The sequence below is a fragment of the Nilaparvata lugens genome, chromosome 2, assembly GCF_014356525.2.
Source record: "Nilaparvata lugens isolate BPH chromosome 2, ASM1435652v1, whole genome shotgun sequence".
NCBI lineage: Eukaryota > Metazoa > Arthropoda > Insecta > Hemiptera > Delphacidae > Nilaparvata > Nilaparvata lugens.
The window spans coordinates 16,485,172-16,501,735 of NC_052505.1; the positions used below are offsets into that span (position 1 = coordinate 16,485,172).

General features: G+C 34.3%; 1 protein-coding gene across 2 annotated transcripts in view; it reads left to right on the forward strand.

Annotated features, from left to right (window-relative positions):
• Positions 1 to 16,564, forward strand: part of LOC111052093 (voltage-dependent calcium channel subunit alpha-2/delta-3) — a 114,037-nt gene that overhangs the window by 58,389 nt on the left and 39,084 nt on the right. For both annotated transcript variants that reach the window (XM_022338717.2, XM_039420694.1), the window contains exons 4-14: positions 5,001 to 5,208; positions 6,621 to 6,752; positions 7,901 to 8,172; positions 9,291 to 9,401; positions 10,126 to 10,318; positions 11,363 to 11,499; positions 12,218 to 12,304; positions 13,190 to 13,270; positions 14,459 to 14,533; positions 15,378 to 15,392; positions 16,410 to 16,514. In XM_022338717.2, the coding sequence (XP_022194409.2) occupies positions 5,001 to 5,208; positions 6,621 to 6,752; positions 7,901 to 8,172; positions 9,291 to 9,401; positions 10,126 to 10,318; positions 11,363 to 11,499; positions 12,218 to 12,304; positions 13,190 to 13,270; positions 14,459 to 14,533; positions 15,378 to 15,392; positions 16,410 to 16,514 (1,416 nt within the window). The remainder of the gene's footprint in view (positions 1 to 5,000; positions 5,209 to 6,620; positions 6,753 to 7,900; positions 8,173 to 9,290; positions 9,402 to 10,125; positions 10,319 to 11,362; positions 11,500 to 12,217; positions 12,305 to 13,189; positions 13,271 to 14,458; positions 14,534 to 15,377; positions 15,393 to 16,409; positions 16,515 to 16,564) is intronic.

The following is a 16,564-nucleotide window of genomic DNA, read 5'->3' on the forward strand; positions in this document are numbered from 1 at the left end:
ACAGCAATAGACTGGCTTCTCCACACATCTGTATATAGACTGGTTTTTACTCTAATATTGGCGTATGAAGGAGGCTCCTTCTCCTTTTTTATTATCCTTGAAATGCAAAATTTCCAAAAATCTTGTATAAACGTCCACGCGCAATTAAAAAAGGAATATACCTGTCAAATTTCATGAAAATCTATTACCGCGTTTCGCCGTAAATGTGCAACATATAAACATTAAGAGAAATGCCAAACCGTCGACTTGAATCTTAGACCTCACTTCGCTCGGTCAATTATAGACTACCACCGCCATAATAGAGACCAGTGAATTAGCAATTTCTTACATCAAAAAACAATTGACTGCTTTCTTTAACATGATAATTAGAGTTCGTTCAAAACTTTTTAAAGCCGAAAATAATTCATGTTTCTGTGAACGTGTCAATTGATTTTCCTTAGGTGAAACTTTCTCACTGAACAAAACATGGCGAAATGAAACGATCATCACGCACTCCGTTGAAAGAACCATTTCCTACTCTTTGTGAGTCATATCTAATGATATTAAAAGTTCATTAATTTTGAAAAGAACCATTACAAAAAAATAGTCTTCAACAGTAGAGCAAAATATTATTAGAAATAGTTAAAATTCATAATACACTTTTTTATCAATTGAATTCATTAATTTTGAAAAGAATCATTACAAGAAATAGTCTGCAACATCAGAGCAAAATGTTGTTAGGAATAGTTAAAATTCATAATTTATTGCATTTGAAGCAAGAATCATTTATTGCTGGTTGCGGCTCTCCAACACTCTCCATTTTTTTGCAGTTTTGTTTTAATTAAACAATCGACGTAAATAATGTTTCTTCATATCAACAAATCACGGAGTAGAATGCAGAACTCCAAGTAAAATACTCTAAATTCGAAAAATATATCTAAATCTTCAAGCTGTTCTGGTTTTACGTGGTCTTTCAATGTATTTCTTAAGCTGCGTAGGTGCATACAGACTTTCGCTCTGCTCCGCAATCGAACGTCACTCGAGCAGATCGATTGATGATTGACCGGGGCGCAAGAGTGGAAAGAAAGAAAGAAAGAAATAAATATTTATTGCCAAAATCATTTGGAACGCGAGAAGATCTAACATCTCCCGTAACGTTCATGATCGGAGCGATTGCGGAGCGTGCGCGGAGCGTGTTGGAGGCCCGTATATCTGTATGCACATTTACATTCTGAAAGTATTTAAATTTAAAACCATCATTTTCTCTCCCACTCATTCATTAGTGGAAGGTGCGACCAAACGAGGCAGTCGCGATGAAGATCGGTTACACTGACCAGCTGTGCAATGATACAAATATCATTGATAATGTATCAATTATTATTGATACAAATATCATTTGATTCATTGATAACGCTAGCGAGCTGAAATCTACATATCGACTTGACCATTCTATTTGTACTCTCCACTCTTTCTACCTTCAAGCTCTTATTCTATCTATAAAGTGTCTATAATTTATAGGTTGATATTCCCATCAAATGATCTATCTCTGATAAATATCAGAATGTCAGATCTGAAATATCAGAAATGAATTATCTTTGATAAATATCACGTGAAGAGTAAATTTTACTGCCTTTGTAAGTTAGATCTGAAGTTTTCTGTAATTGACATACATGTTTGGAACAGAATTCCAATAATTTCTGCTTCAACTTGAACAGCTAGAAAGAAACACTAGGCTGGATTCAAAACATTCTATTGCCTCACAATTTTACAAACAAATCAGTACTTTCAGTTCAGCGAGTAATGCAGAAAAGTTCCTGCAACAGTTGTCTTTGCTTCCGACTCGAAATTTATAAAAGAAGTTTTCGAGAGAAGTTTCGCTAACAATTTTATTTGTTTCTTGAACTCAGTCTTCTTACCAAATACTGAGCTTTTGCGTCTCTCTTGTTTTTTCCCAGAGAGCATTTTCTATCACTTGAAGCAGATCCTTTCGCAGAAGATTTTTTCATGAAAAATGATTCATTTCAACTGGGTGAGATATAAAATCTAGTTCAAATGAAACACTCGAAGAATTTCTTCCCCAACTATGTTTATTGAGGCGATAATCCGTTTTCAAATAACGGTATACTTGCGGTTAGTGCTACATGTTTTCAAACCATCCACTTGAATCGGATCAAATGCACATAAATTTAGACTTCTCTATTGAAATCCATCAAATGTGCTTCGATGGACTGAATCTTGAAATTGGATAACCAACATGAGCGTTAAGCGTTACTTGGGAAAAAATTCCAAATGGTTTTGTTCCGTGCTACGAACAAAATCACTTCCCTTATAATTATTGTGAATATTTGGAACCATTGAAATAAATTGACTAGAACTGCAAAAGACGAGGAGCAGACAAATTTTACAATATCTTTTATGATCTGAATAATTGTCGTAACTGATTTTATTCATATGAATTGAGACAATAAGTGATCGTAGAAAGAAAAAATCGAAAGATGAGTTGATCATGGGAGAATGAGTTGATGAATTGACAAGAAAATATAAATCGAATTGAAAAGTATAATGGAAGAATGCATCGTATCTGAAGTTTAACTAATATTGATGCGAACACGATAGCAATCCGTTGTAGTGGATTGATAGATTCAAATAGTCTTAGATCGTGGATCAATGATCTCAAGTTTAATGATCGTGATGAATCAATGAAGTTTGATAAGATCATTGATCGTGAATCAATGATCTCAAGTTTGATGAGATCATTGATCGTGAATCAATGATCTCAAGTTTGATGAGATCATTGATCGTGAATCAATGATCTCAAGCTTGATGAGAGGTCTTCTTCGACAATATTGACCAACCAACGAACGAGTCAATCAGTCAGTGAGTCCGATTTCCATGAGGATTTGGTCGCTTTGTAGTCGATTTGGTGCCTGGGCTTGCTTGGTATGTTTGCGAGTTTGAGAGTGAGCCTTCGTTGTCAGCCCACAACCTACTTGCGTTCCACTCTTTGTTTCCTGGCAGAACCGGCTCTAGTAGAAGTGGAAGCAGAAGTAGTAGTAGCAAGAGCCTTTGTTGGCGACTGGGGAAAGTTCAGTCAAATACGAGATATCCAGGGCGTAGGCAGCTCAGGCGCCGGGCGTAGCGCGGCTGAACACCATCCATACACCCTCAAACGAACAGCAACTTCTCCATCAGGCGATAGGAGAGGAGATGACAGACCACAACACTGTTTGTAGGCACATCATAACTTCTCCATTTTGCCGCACCCCCTCCCAACCTCAATAATATTTGAACATTTGTGCCCCTCAGCGTAGACTACTCTCTTCAACTTTTGGAGTGGACTGACGACTTATTTCCAATCAATTCACTCTGTGAGAAACGGTTACGATTCGTAGAAATAAGTGACATTGAAACTTGAAATTTTCAACATATATTTTCTCTTATGGTCATTGAAATCGAATCACCACTTAGTCCTTTTTGAGGATATAACAGGATAAAACCCAGAGAGAACAATTTATGCTAATATTATCATCACAAATCAGCTGTCAACTGGATTAATAATTTGACGCGAGAACTATTAGGCCCGCCGCAAAGTAAACCCACGCTAATCCACGCTACTCCAACCCACGCCGTGGGATGTTTTGTAAACCATTGCTATATAATTATTCATAATCAATCAGCTGACAAGTGGATTATTCATTGCATGCACTACACAGCTGATGTCTGGAGAAGCCTAGCAATGGTTTACAAAGCATCCTATGGCGTGGATTAGCGTGGGTCTACTTTGCGGCGGGCCTTATTCTTTTTTCGAGTACCAGTTACTCTGGACACAACGAGTTACGAGGTTGTGCAGAAAAGGATCCTCTTATTGAAGTACAGAGTACAGTTCAATACACTATTGTGTAAGAGAAATGCGAATGAGGAAAATCACTCAAAATTCGAGAATCGATCAAGGGTAACTTAAATAGAGGTTGATTACCTGATCAATCAATAACTTATTAACATGGTAATTGAAAATTAGGTTCCCTACCCCAAGCGGTAATCCTCTTCCTCCTCCTCCTTCTCCTCCTCCCTCTACTCCTCCTCCTCCTCTTCCTCTTTTTCCTCCTCTCCTCCTTATCCTCCTTCTCCTCTTCTCCTTATCCTTCTACTCCTCATCATCCTCCTCTTCCTCCTTTTACTCCACTCCTCCTCCTTTTACTCCACTCCTCCTCCTAGTCCTCCTCCTCCTATTCCTTCTCCTCCTCCTCCTCCTCCTCCTTCTCCTTCTCCTCCTCCTCCTCCTCCTCCTCCTCCTCCTCCTCCTCCTCCTCCTCCTTCTTTTCCCCTTATCCTCCTACTCCTACCCCCCTCCTTATCCTCCTCCTTCTTCTACTCCTCCAAAAAATCGTACGTCCAATAATCGATATGTGTGTAACTGGCTATAGGTGGATTTTTAAGAGTACCGTTTAAAAAATTTTTGGGTATGTCTCTAACTACTGTGTTTCAATTGAGATTCCAGTCTAGAATCAACTCTTACTTCTCAGTATTCAACTAATTATGAGCAGTTTGGTACTGGGATGGAAAACGGCAATAACATATAAATCCACTAGGGTGTCAATCTCCGCTCTCATTTCAGCATTCAAAGACTTTAAAGACTTCAAAGACTGAATACGGTAGTGATTCATGTTGAAAAAAGATGGAAACATTACAACAATAAATAAGTTTGTAGCTCAATAGTTTAATGAGTTGAATAGTTTGAGACTACGATAGCTTGTGTAATATTGTTTTGAACAATCATATTCTTCTTCCTTCTCTAGAAGAAGAATCAATTACATTGAAGACTCAATATTTAACTCAGAATTATATTGTAGGACTCTGTTGTGTTCCTACCCAATTATATTTATATGATTTGTGATTGTATCCACGAATAAATAAATAAATATTCTCATTCCTTCCAGAAGAATAATTTTGCATCCTAACTGAAGTATGATTGACTAGATAATATGGATAATATTGACTGACTGATCTCATGTATTTTGCAGAGGATAATGGACTCAGCCGAGCAGGCAGCCTTGTCTCAGAAAGCTGAGGGAGGTAATGCACGATACTTCAACAGCAGGAAAATCGTCGAAGATGGCCAATCAGGGGGAGGCCAGGATATATTTCTGGTGCCGAACAGACATTTCGACCACCAAGCTGTAAATACATCATTCAGTACAGTGCTATTACCGGAGTCTCTGTCGGATACAGGTAATAAATCTACTGAATAGAAGCTAGCAATATTGTCAATTCTGAGTAATTTCAAGAGAATGCTAGAATTCCAGTTAGCTGTATAATCGTATCTGTATGGCTAGAACCAATGTACCTAGAATAGTTTTTAGATACATTGACTGGAACCTGGACTTCCTATATACCTAGGTAGTATATAGGAGGTCCTGCTGGAACTAATGAATAGTTAATAGTCATTAGATTATAGTTTTTATTCAATCAACCCAATAATAGGCCTACTACATAACAGTAGTTATGTGAAGAGAAAACAACATACTTCATTCAAATTTGAAGATATATTAGTGTTTCAGGTACATTGGCTAGAACTGATGAATAGTTTAATAGTAACTAGATTCTAGTTTTCATTCAATCAACCTAATAATACGACCTTTATGTGAAGAGAAGCTTACATACTTCATTCAAATATTGAACGCAAGACCAATTTGAAGGACCAGCAAATTCTTAAATAAGCACCATGAAAATGTTATAGTTTTATTAGTTGCGTGAATGCTTAGAAGCTATGTCTATGAAAAATATATGGAATTCCTATGTATACATTAGAATCAGTTAAACTCTCAGAAAAAAAATGTTCAAATCAGAACTGAATCGAATAAATTTCAATACGGCAAATAGTGATAAACATGTTATTCAGTTTTCATTCAATTAGAAGCAGACATTATTCCATCAACTGACATACCACGCGTTCTTCGCTTTTCAAAATTTCACGGCATGATATTTCAATTTTGAATCCACCAGAGCACCAACCACCACAACAACCACCCTTCTCAAGACTTTTTCATACGCTCCGGCTGTAGTATATATTTATTTTTATAATAGTGTAATATTGTAATATTGATATCCAGTAATATGCAATACTACAGTAATATTTGCAACAGTAATAAAAGCATGAAGCTCATTTTTTTATCCAGATAGTACATTGATTGTATCGTGTTTCTTCAAATGAACGATAAACTATAAACTATTGTCAATTAGAAGAATTTCATTTTCTGTGTCAACTGAAATTTCTTCCTTATCAGACTTATTTCTTGAAATCATAACTACTCCCTCTCAATTCCTGCCTCTAATGATTACAATTACATTCTTTATTACCTTTTGCTTCATAAGACACTTTACACTGAAGTGACTTGGCGGAGGCGTGGCACTGACTTCCTGCCAATTCCAAGCCAATCCAATATAAACATATGGTCCAATATAAACAGAAGTGGCGTTTCGCCACGCCAATTCTGTTTGCAATGGACCATAATGTTTATATATGGAAGTTGAAAAAGTTAGCACCTCGCCATCGCTGCATCAACAATCTTATCAATTAACATAATAACATTGTTATCAATGGAAATCGGATAACAATGATAATTATGAATGATTTTTTACAGAGTCTCATGTAGTGAATGCCTTGAGGTGGTCAGAACATCTCGATCCTGTATTTGTAAATAATTACGAGATGGACCCAACGTTATCGTGGCAGTTTTTCGGCAGTTCAACGGGCTTCCTCAGAAGGTTTCCAGGTAAATAAATAGTCACTCTCATAACAAATTCACATAGAGTAAAATTAAAGATTACAATACTATCCACAGTGATCCTTGCTTGATAATGGAAAATGGAATGAGATGGAAAGTTCCATCCATTGAAATTTACGTTGCTTGATTATAAATTCACGTTATCTTTGCATGATAATGGTGTGAGATGAGAAGTTTAATTTATTAACAATACAATAGCATTGGGTTTATTAATGTGAGCAGCTAATTTTTGGAATGTCTAAACTATGAATGACATTGAGCGTACATTACAAATGTGTTTTTAGTAATCAATCAATAGGAAAAATGCATAAACAAGTACGGTACCTAATGTTGAATTGAAGGCTTTAGCAAGATAGGGCCTCGTCCTATACCTTCGATTACTTACAAAAATATAGCATTTCTAAATCATATAAATATTTGAATGAATTTCAATTTTCAATATCAATTGATCAAAAGGTAAAGAGCTCCAAAGAAACTGCTAAATGATGCACCATTACTTACGGTAATTACTTACAAGGTAACTAGAATACATTCTACACTATCTTCCTTCTAGTCTAGTCTACAACTATTGAAGAATACAATGCAGGAAAATCCACAAAATAAATGGATTATACCACTATACACAATAATGAAAACAATCACAGTATTGTTCTGCTTCTCTCCCATGAAATTCCATCTATTTATTTATTCATTTATTGTATAAAATACTATAATCATAATACAATTATGCCATTGGAGGAAAAACTAGGCTGAGCCTGTACTATTTCTCTCCAAAAATTTTGATAAAATGTTAATGTTGTCCAAAAGATAAGGTTATGTAATCACACACTGCTTCGTCACTTGATTTTCGGTCCAAGAATGATGATTTAAAATTTTGAATTTTGAAGGTTGATGTTAAACTCTAAATAAATTACAGAATGTATCACAATAAATTAAAAACTTTAGAAATATTGCACTTATTTAAAAAATTTGAATACAAAATCAAAAACCTACTCACTGAAATATCTTATGCTTTGTTTTCCATGCATTTTTAAGAGATGGATAACACAACAATACTACCGAACAAATTGATTTGGATTTTAGTGAAATGTTTATCAGTCTTGTTTGCTATTGTGAATATTTTGTAATTTTTGAAGGTATGAAGTGGCCAACGGACGAAGTGGCTATAAGACAGGATCTGCACGACTTTCGCACGAGCAGCTGGTTCGTGGGTGCAGCTACAAGTCCAAAAGACGTCGCCATCCTTCTCGACGTGTCCAGCGCGATGTATGGCAAGCATCGCGATTTGGCTCGCGAGACTGTCTCCGCTATACTCGACACTCTCACCGACAACGACTTTGTCAATGTTTACACGTTTTCCGAATCGACAACAGAGCTTGTCACTTGCTTCAAAGATATGCTTGTGCAGGTATGATACTTGATACTAAGTAGTGCCTTCTTAACTTGATACAGTTGTCTTAGTCGAAGACTGTGATAACTTATGGTGATTCCAGATAGACAGTGTCACAAACAAAATAATGGTAGCAATTTTGGACTAGTCGTGGAAGTAGAAGGGGCTCTTCCCCTCAAGCTCGACAAATGAGTAAAGTGGCCTGTCGTTTGGTCTCTGCTTCACTGCGGTGCTTAGCAATTTACCACGTGGTACATTTCTCTATTTACAAGACATATTGTGATTCAAAAAGCTCTTGCGTATAATCAACTCAATGCTTTAAATTTTAACCACAGATGATCTTAAACTATATTACACTTGTATGCTGATCCTTTGAAGTATTAATCACTTTCTCTGCTGTGGAGATTAATGCCCACATGAGCTCTAGGCTTGTGCGTGGGTGATGAGACGGATGATGTTGAGAGATGAGTGTACCTACAGCTTTAGATGGGTTCTAAACCACTTGAAAGTAGTCTATTAACTGTTCACTGTCGCCTCAAAAGGCCTATCGACTGTTAATTCTATTCGAAACAATAATTTTCTACGCCCAGTAACGTAGAGAGAATGTTATGTGGGTTGAAAATAAAAAAAAATTAATAGCTTTATGGACTTAGGCAATTTCTAACAATGCATGGTTAACGTCATAATATATAACATTCCAAATACACTTAACTCCAAACTCACAAACAAACGGAATATTATGGAAGAACCTACAGAGACAAACTACAAATAGTAATTTCCGTTTTCATTTTTTTTTTTAGGATTCCCTATTTGATTGAACCTTATTCTACTATGACTTTTATTTTTTATTCAACAGATTGTCAATTATGAATAGGAATATTTTGTTTGGAAGAGATCAACAAAATAGCATATCAATAGATTCTCAGAATCTGAGAATAAATTCTCTATTGAATAAGAACATTCAAAATATCCACAGGAGATTATTCACTCAATATACTCTTCTATTCAAACTCATTAAAGAGTATCAACAACTTAATATCATATAAGATTTTTAGGAAACTCTTTAATATTACTGGAAAAACAAATTATAAAAGTGCATACGAACATTACAAAACTATTTATTCCTTGTTTTTCAGGCCACTGAAGGAAATAAAAGAGAGTTGAAGAAAATGCTCCCCCATGTGAAGAGCGATAACGTAGCAAATTTCACGTCAGCGTTTGTTACTGGATTTGAAATTCTTCACAAGGTGAGTTTAAAATTCTAGTTTTTCTTTCATAAAATTTTGTCCCTATTCAGATGCAGTTTCAAGGGAATAACTTATAATTCACTTCCAAGATCTATCAACATGAAATTTTATCTTCGGAGATTCAAGTCCGGCTCTAAAAGAATAGCAGAAATGCATAATAACTGTATAGTTTAATCAGAGACAAACAAATAGGCAAACAAATCCTTTCTCTATGGTTTAATCTACCACTGATATTTTTTGATAGCCTCTAATCACCGTAGGCTACACCAAGTAAGCCTTCTTATTGAAAGCCTTCTTCTCTCAACGTAGCATTATATTATTTTAATCGAAATCATTTGTGGAAACGATAAGAATTATGTATTTATTTCTCTGTGCTTTTGCTATGATCCAGTAATTTGTTATCGATAGTTATTTTACTTTCTGTGTAGTTGAGAAGTTGATATTGTGGTAATGATTCATATTAAATAAAATTACTAAGAAATTGTCAAAAACCACAGATTTATTGATACTTTAGAAAGACAAGTTTCGGTTGTTACACCATTGTCAATTAATAATTATCAATTATTAACCATAATAATTATTAACCGAGATTGTTTATCAGAGATTGACAATGGTGTAACATCCGAAACCGGTCTTTCTAAGTATCAATAAATCTGTGGTTTTTGACAATTTCTTAGTAATTTTATTTAATAGCAATTATTTCATATTGCATTTTGTTTTCCAGTACAATCGAACGAACCTGGGTTGTCAGTGCAACCAAGCGATAATGCTCGTTTCTACTGGTCCTGCCAATAGCATTAAAGAGATTTTCAAGCAATACAATATGCCACACATGCCAGTTCGAGTTTTCACCTACTTGGTTGGCAAAGACACATCAAATAGCGCAGAAATGAAATCGATGGCTTGTTCAAATAAAGGTTAGTAGGCTGTTCTTATTTCATTCTATTCATAGTAGTTCACACAAGAGTACTTGAGTAATAATATTTCTCTACTCTTCTTGTAGGAGAATACTACCATAGAGTAAAGCTATATTGATTATTTGTCTCTTCTTGTAAGAGTAGTTGTTGATCTATGATAGAGTTGTCTTGGTAAACACACACATCAGCAGACAGAGGAAGGAAAAATCCCCCAGGTGTTTGAATGTTGCAACATACACAGACGTCTGCATAATTATGTCTGCTCACGTCTGCATGAATTCATTTGATTTTTTCTCCGTCTGTCTGCTACTGTGTGAGTTCACCTTCAAGTAGTCGATCATAGTGATTTCAAAAGTTTTCATTTATTAGTTACAAGTTACAACAAATAATATAAGCCTTCTACTTGAATTTTTTCATTCCTCCATATGAATAATTTCTGGAACGTTGAGAACAGGGTTTTCTTCATGAATAAATTGATTGTTTGGAATGAGTGGTATGAAAAAATTTGGATATTGAAGGAGATATTGTATTTATTTAATTAGTTGCAGCATTATTGTCAGATCTTTAAGACATAATTCCTTGCCTCTTGTCCACTATTTGTAGTACCATTACTGATTTTTCAATAGCTTATTCATAATATTGAAAATCTGTTAAAGCTAATAATTAAGTATGTTGTTGGAGAACAATCCTTATATAGGCCTAAATTACACCGATCTTAAAAATTTGTTAAAGCTAATTACGTATTTTGTTGGAGAACAATCTTTATGTAGGCCTAAATCACACTGATCTGAAATAAATAGACTACGTTCAAGATCAATTCATAGATTTATCAAGAGAACTGATGTGTTTCTCCAATAGGCAAATAGGTAATTCCCAAACAGGGAATTATATAGTTTATCAAAAACCCTCAGATAATCAAATAATTCCCAAGCAGAGGTATTATTTATTCTCAGTTTGTAGAAATTTAGAATGAAGAATGATAAAGGAGTAAAATGTTATTGATACAGCAGTCTCAGAAAGTTTGTATAAATGTTTATGTTACAGGGTTCTATGAGCATATACAGGAAGTTAAAGACGTGAGAGAAAAGGTATTCAACTACATAAAAGTGCTCGCAAGACCGATGGTTATGTACCAGAACGACCATCCCATCCAGTGGACACCAGTATATGCCGGTGGAAAGGTAAATATCCAACTAGCATTTCAGGGTTTTTGTTTCGTCATAAACGCTAAGTATTCAATATGATCTGTAATTTTTAGGACTTCAGGATATAAGTTGATTTCATTTATTCATATATTATGATGATTTGATAAATCTGGTCTTTAAAGCAGAATACAATGCAGGATCAATAATGAATTCATAAGTAGCATTTAAGATATAATAATGGATTATTGACTGAGTATAGTAATGTGAAATAAACCGACTAAGGTGAAGCATTATTGACAGATCTTTAAGACATACATCCTTGCTTCTTGGCTAATATTTGCAGTACCACAACTGTTTTTTCAATAGCTCATTCTTAAAAATGGAAATTTGTTAAAACTAATTGCTTATTGAAGTTACTGACAAAATTAATTATAAAAAAATGAAATAATTGATTAACTCAGTTTATTTTATTCAATCTCAACTACCAACTTGGCTTGATTAATAATATTATTACTAGCTACTACTGATGACTTGATTGCCAACAGATACAATGGCCCATATGAATAAAACCAGAGCAAATGCTCATGAGCAAGAGCATGGAGCATAAGGTTTTGCTCACGTTTATTCATAGAAAATGAAGCAAATGCTCCATATTTTAGAAGTATAAGCAAATGCTCAACTTTATTCATATGGCCCACTATGTATTGAGCCTTAAATGTTCATTCTAACTACTCGTATTTTATTAAAATTGCAGATCAATACACTTCTGAGCAACAGTGTGGAGGAAGGCCAACTCATGACATCTGTTGCCACACCAATCTTTGACCGGAGGAATTATTCGGTGAGTACATTTTCTAAAATATTATTAGCCAATGATATCATTTCATAATAAAAACATTTTCATTTTATTTTCTTTGGCCAACTTTCCACCTACATATTTCTTTTCCGACTTCGAACATTTCAAATCCAAATGCAAAATATACCTACAAATTCTTAACATTTTCAACTAGGTACCGTACTCCAAAAGTCGATATCATACCAATGGCAGTTACATTATTTGTTACCTTTCATTAAACATTATTATAGAGAAAGAATAGCAAAGAGAAAAGATAGCATAACAAGATATTCCATGGTATAGGTTGTTTGTGTACCAAATGTCACTGTTAACTCAAGCGAGTAGTGTTATTGATTCGTTTTCGTGAAGATATGTGATGCTTTCAACTACCGTACTCCAAAAATCTATATCATACCAATGGCAATCACATTTTATTAACCTTTCATTAACTATTTTTATAGAGAGAAATAGAATATAGAAAAGATAGCATAATAAGATATGCTATGAAGATAAGCTTGAGTTAACAGTGACATTTGGTACACAAACAACCTATCTTTTTATCCAATGGTAAAGGTTGTTCGCATTCCAAATGTCACTGTTAACACAAGCCAATAGTGCTAGTGCTTCTTTTTCGTAAAGTTATGTGATGCATACCAAGAATGCTATGTGAAGCATATCAACAATGTTAAACAATTGCTCACAATTGTTCTTGAGGTTTCTTCACACTTAGTTAGCTACGCTGTACTGAAATACGTCATATCTCCCAATGTTAAATCAAAGCTACGAATCTGTCCCGTTCACATTTGCCGCTTGGATTCAACATGATAGAATGAGTGCAATTTGACAATGTAGTGTGGATTAATTGATTTATTGTTGAATTTATTTTGGTAGGTAAGTGATGCCAGCCTGTTAGGAGTAGTTGGCACCGATATTCCCATTCAACAGCTACAGAAACTTGTGCCTGCCTACAAGGTAAGTCATTCTCAAACTCAGAACAATCTTGAATATATAAAAAAAAAAACTATACAACAATCGATGGTTATCGAAAAAAGGCAGATTGGTTGATTGGTTTCTGTCAGTACAACTGACATGCTGTGTAGAATACACTTGATTGAGAAATGAGAAAGTATAATCTTAATCATAATCAATCAATACACCTTTAAGCCATCAATAGACCTCACGACAGTTGGACGGGGTTCATACCAACCCTACACCCATATTAATAAATTGCCGAAGAAATATCAACAAGATAAAGCGCACGGGGGTTCATACAGCAAGAGATAATTCGCCATATACTAGCCGAACGTGCATATTATCCGATAAGACGGAAGTGATCAATAATGATAATAATAGAAATAGTACAAATAAAGATAATTAATTACAACATTTTCTGAAATAACTTTATCCAAAGTGCGGTGATATTAAGTGCAATATTTGACTTTAATTTGGTGTTTTAATCATTCTAATTCAAAATTTCTAGCTCATATATATTTTTGGACAAAAATTGAACTAAATCTTTCAACCATGAAAACATAACCTACTTTCTCGGACATATTATTCTTTATCAAAATTTGGAAACAGAATAGTTTTGGGCCTTGCCTGTTGTTCTTTCCCGATCATATTCATATGATTTGTAATAGTATTAACAAATAAATGAATAATTGTTTGAATGATATTATGACCAACCTAACGCATGCGAGCTGAGACTTGAGCTGCGTTTACACCAAAGTTATTAACAAAATGTTTATAGAATCTTTATAGATTCTATTAGATTGAACATAACTCATCATACACATATGTTCATCATGTGTATGATAAGTTAAGTTCAATCTAATAGAATCTATGAGGATTCAGTCATTAACATTTTGTTAATAACTTTGGTGTAAACGCAATAGTTCAGTCTGGTTGGAAAATAGATTACCACATTCTGAAACATGATTCTTTATAGATAGGATGCCAATTAAAATTCTCAAACAATATGCGTTATATTAGGTTCTTCAAAATTTGAAGCTAAATGATCCAATCGTTCGAAAGCTATTGTAAAACATACAAACAAACAGACGAACAAAAATTTTGGCCTTGAGTCAAAATTAGTAACTCTCTAAAGCTTGTTCAATTATTCTGTGAATCAAAACTCAAGTTGTGGTATATATTTTTCAGTTGGGTGTGAATGGATATTCATTCATAGTCAACAACAATGGGCACGTTCTCTATCATCCGGATCTAAGGCCACTGGTGAGTAAAACTATTATTAATTGAACTGATTTTTGCGCAACTTTGCGAAGAAATAATGACAAAACTTAATAGATATTCAAAAATCATAACTGGAACTTCTTCCAGCTCATGAATCTGATGGGAAAAATCAAGGAAAATAGAACAGTGTAGTGTGAGAAAAATATCACTGTAATTGGAAGTTCAAGGATGCTCAGTTGATTTCAAGGAATCTTGATTATTCCGAATGTTCTAGTTCCCTTAGTTGATATATCATGTCAGAAAAACGCATATCGGTACCTCACATAAGATATCAACATGGAATATTGAAATATGATAATGGGTTTTTTCTAAAATTTGAAAGCTTATCGTATTTAACGGCTACTATTTTTTATTTCAAAATTCTTTCAAGTAGTTTTATCGAAATTAACATCTCAAATTGTGGTACTTCGACCGTTGGACAGTTGAAAACAGGCTACATATATTACTCTGCTAGAGTAAGATTCTCTTATAAGAGTCCTACAACCGGAGCTCCTAGAACGTAATCTATTAATTCAAAAATGAGTAATTATAAATAAATAAATAAATATAGATCAGGATAAAAATTTATGTAGATTGAGATCTTTCTCAGGTTTGACAGAAATTGGTATTAATCCATCTAAATTTTTTTTTGAGCTGAAATTTGAATAGATCGATTGCTAAAACCAAAATCTATCTATATGGGTGATTTACTGCAGAAATAATCTAATTCTCACAAAACCATGTTCGACACGAAATTTAAATACTGTACCGGTATGTATGTATAATATTATAAAATTTCACTTAATTAGAAATTGACACTTGCTAATTAAAATGTTTTCTTTTTTAGCTCAACAAGGACTTGGTGAGTGAGAACTACGAGTACATTACTCGATAAAATCTATTATATTCTTCGAAATTTATAAGCAGGGTCCTGTTTCATAAACAATTATAAGTCCTGTAATACAGGGACAGCTGATTTTAATGCCTATGCTGAGCATGTAATTGGAATGGTGATTCTCCTGTATTACGCGATTTATAAGTTTTATGAAATAGGCCCCTGAGCTCATTTATTTAGCTTCCTTAAACCGTTTTTGGCTATAGTAATCTGCACTATTTTAGAAAATGTTTCTAATCATATCACACAATGTTTTCATCGAGCTATTAAATTTCGGGTTTCAACCTAGAAATATCAGGAAAAGTGGCAGTAGAAAGAGCCTGAACCCGAAGCTAACGAACCTGACGTGCAGCTAAGCACTTGCACAACTGGTTGCAATAATTTTTTTCTAGATTGATCTCCGAGATCATTCCTAGTCAGTATCTCTTCAACAACATCTTACTTGTTTTTCACAGTTAACGAAGCTAACGAAGCCAAAGAACCTGAAGTGCAGCTAAGCACTTGCACAACTGGTTGCAATAATTTATTTTTAGATTGATCTCCGAGATCATTCCTAGTCAATATCTCTTTAACAACATCTTACTTGTTTTTCAGAACTCAAGATAAGTATTTTTCTATAGAAAAGCTACACTGCTAAAGCTATTACGGGTGGCAATGATTAATTTTTAAATTGATCACCGAGATCATTCTCAGTTAATATTCTCTCTGAAACATCGTCACTTCCTTGTATTCTATTAACAATAAATGATTGTGCATAAACTAAATAGTGCATCCAATTTCAGTGCATGTTGATTTTATAAATTGAACACTGTATTCAGAGATCGTGTACTATTTTTCCATCATGAAATAGTCATTTTCTAGGATTCGTGAATTGTGATTGAGAATAGATATTTTCCTCTTATCTATTGATAAGTTTCATTCATTCAAAAACATAATTCACGTCGAACCGATTGTTTTTTGAAGGTTTAATTGTTTTTTCTTCAGTTTGTAGAGACGCTAAAGCCGAACTACAACAATGTCGATTTGAGCAGTGTAGAGCTGGTTGACTCTGATGTCAACCTGCGAGATAACAACACGCTCCTCATGGATGTAAGTAATACATTTTCAGCAAAAATATATTGTTCAAGGTAGGCAAAGTT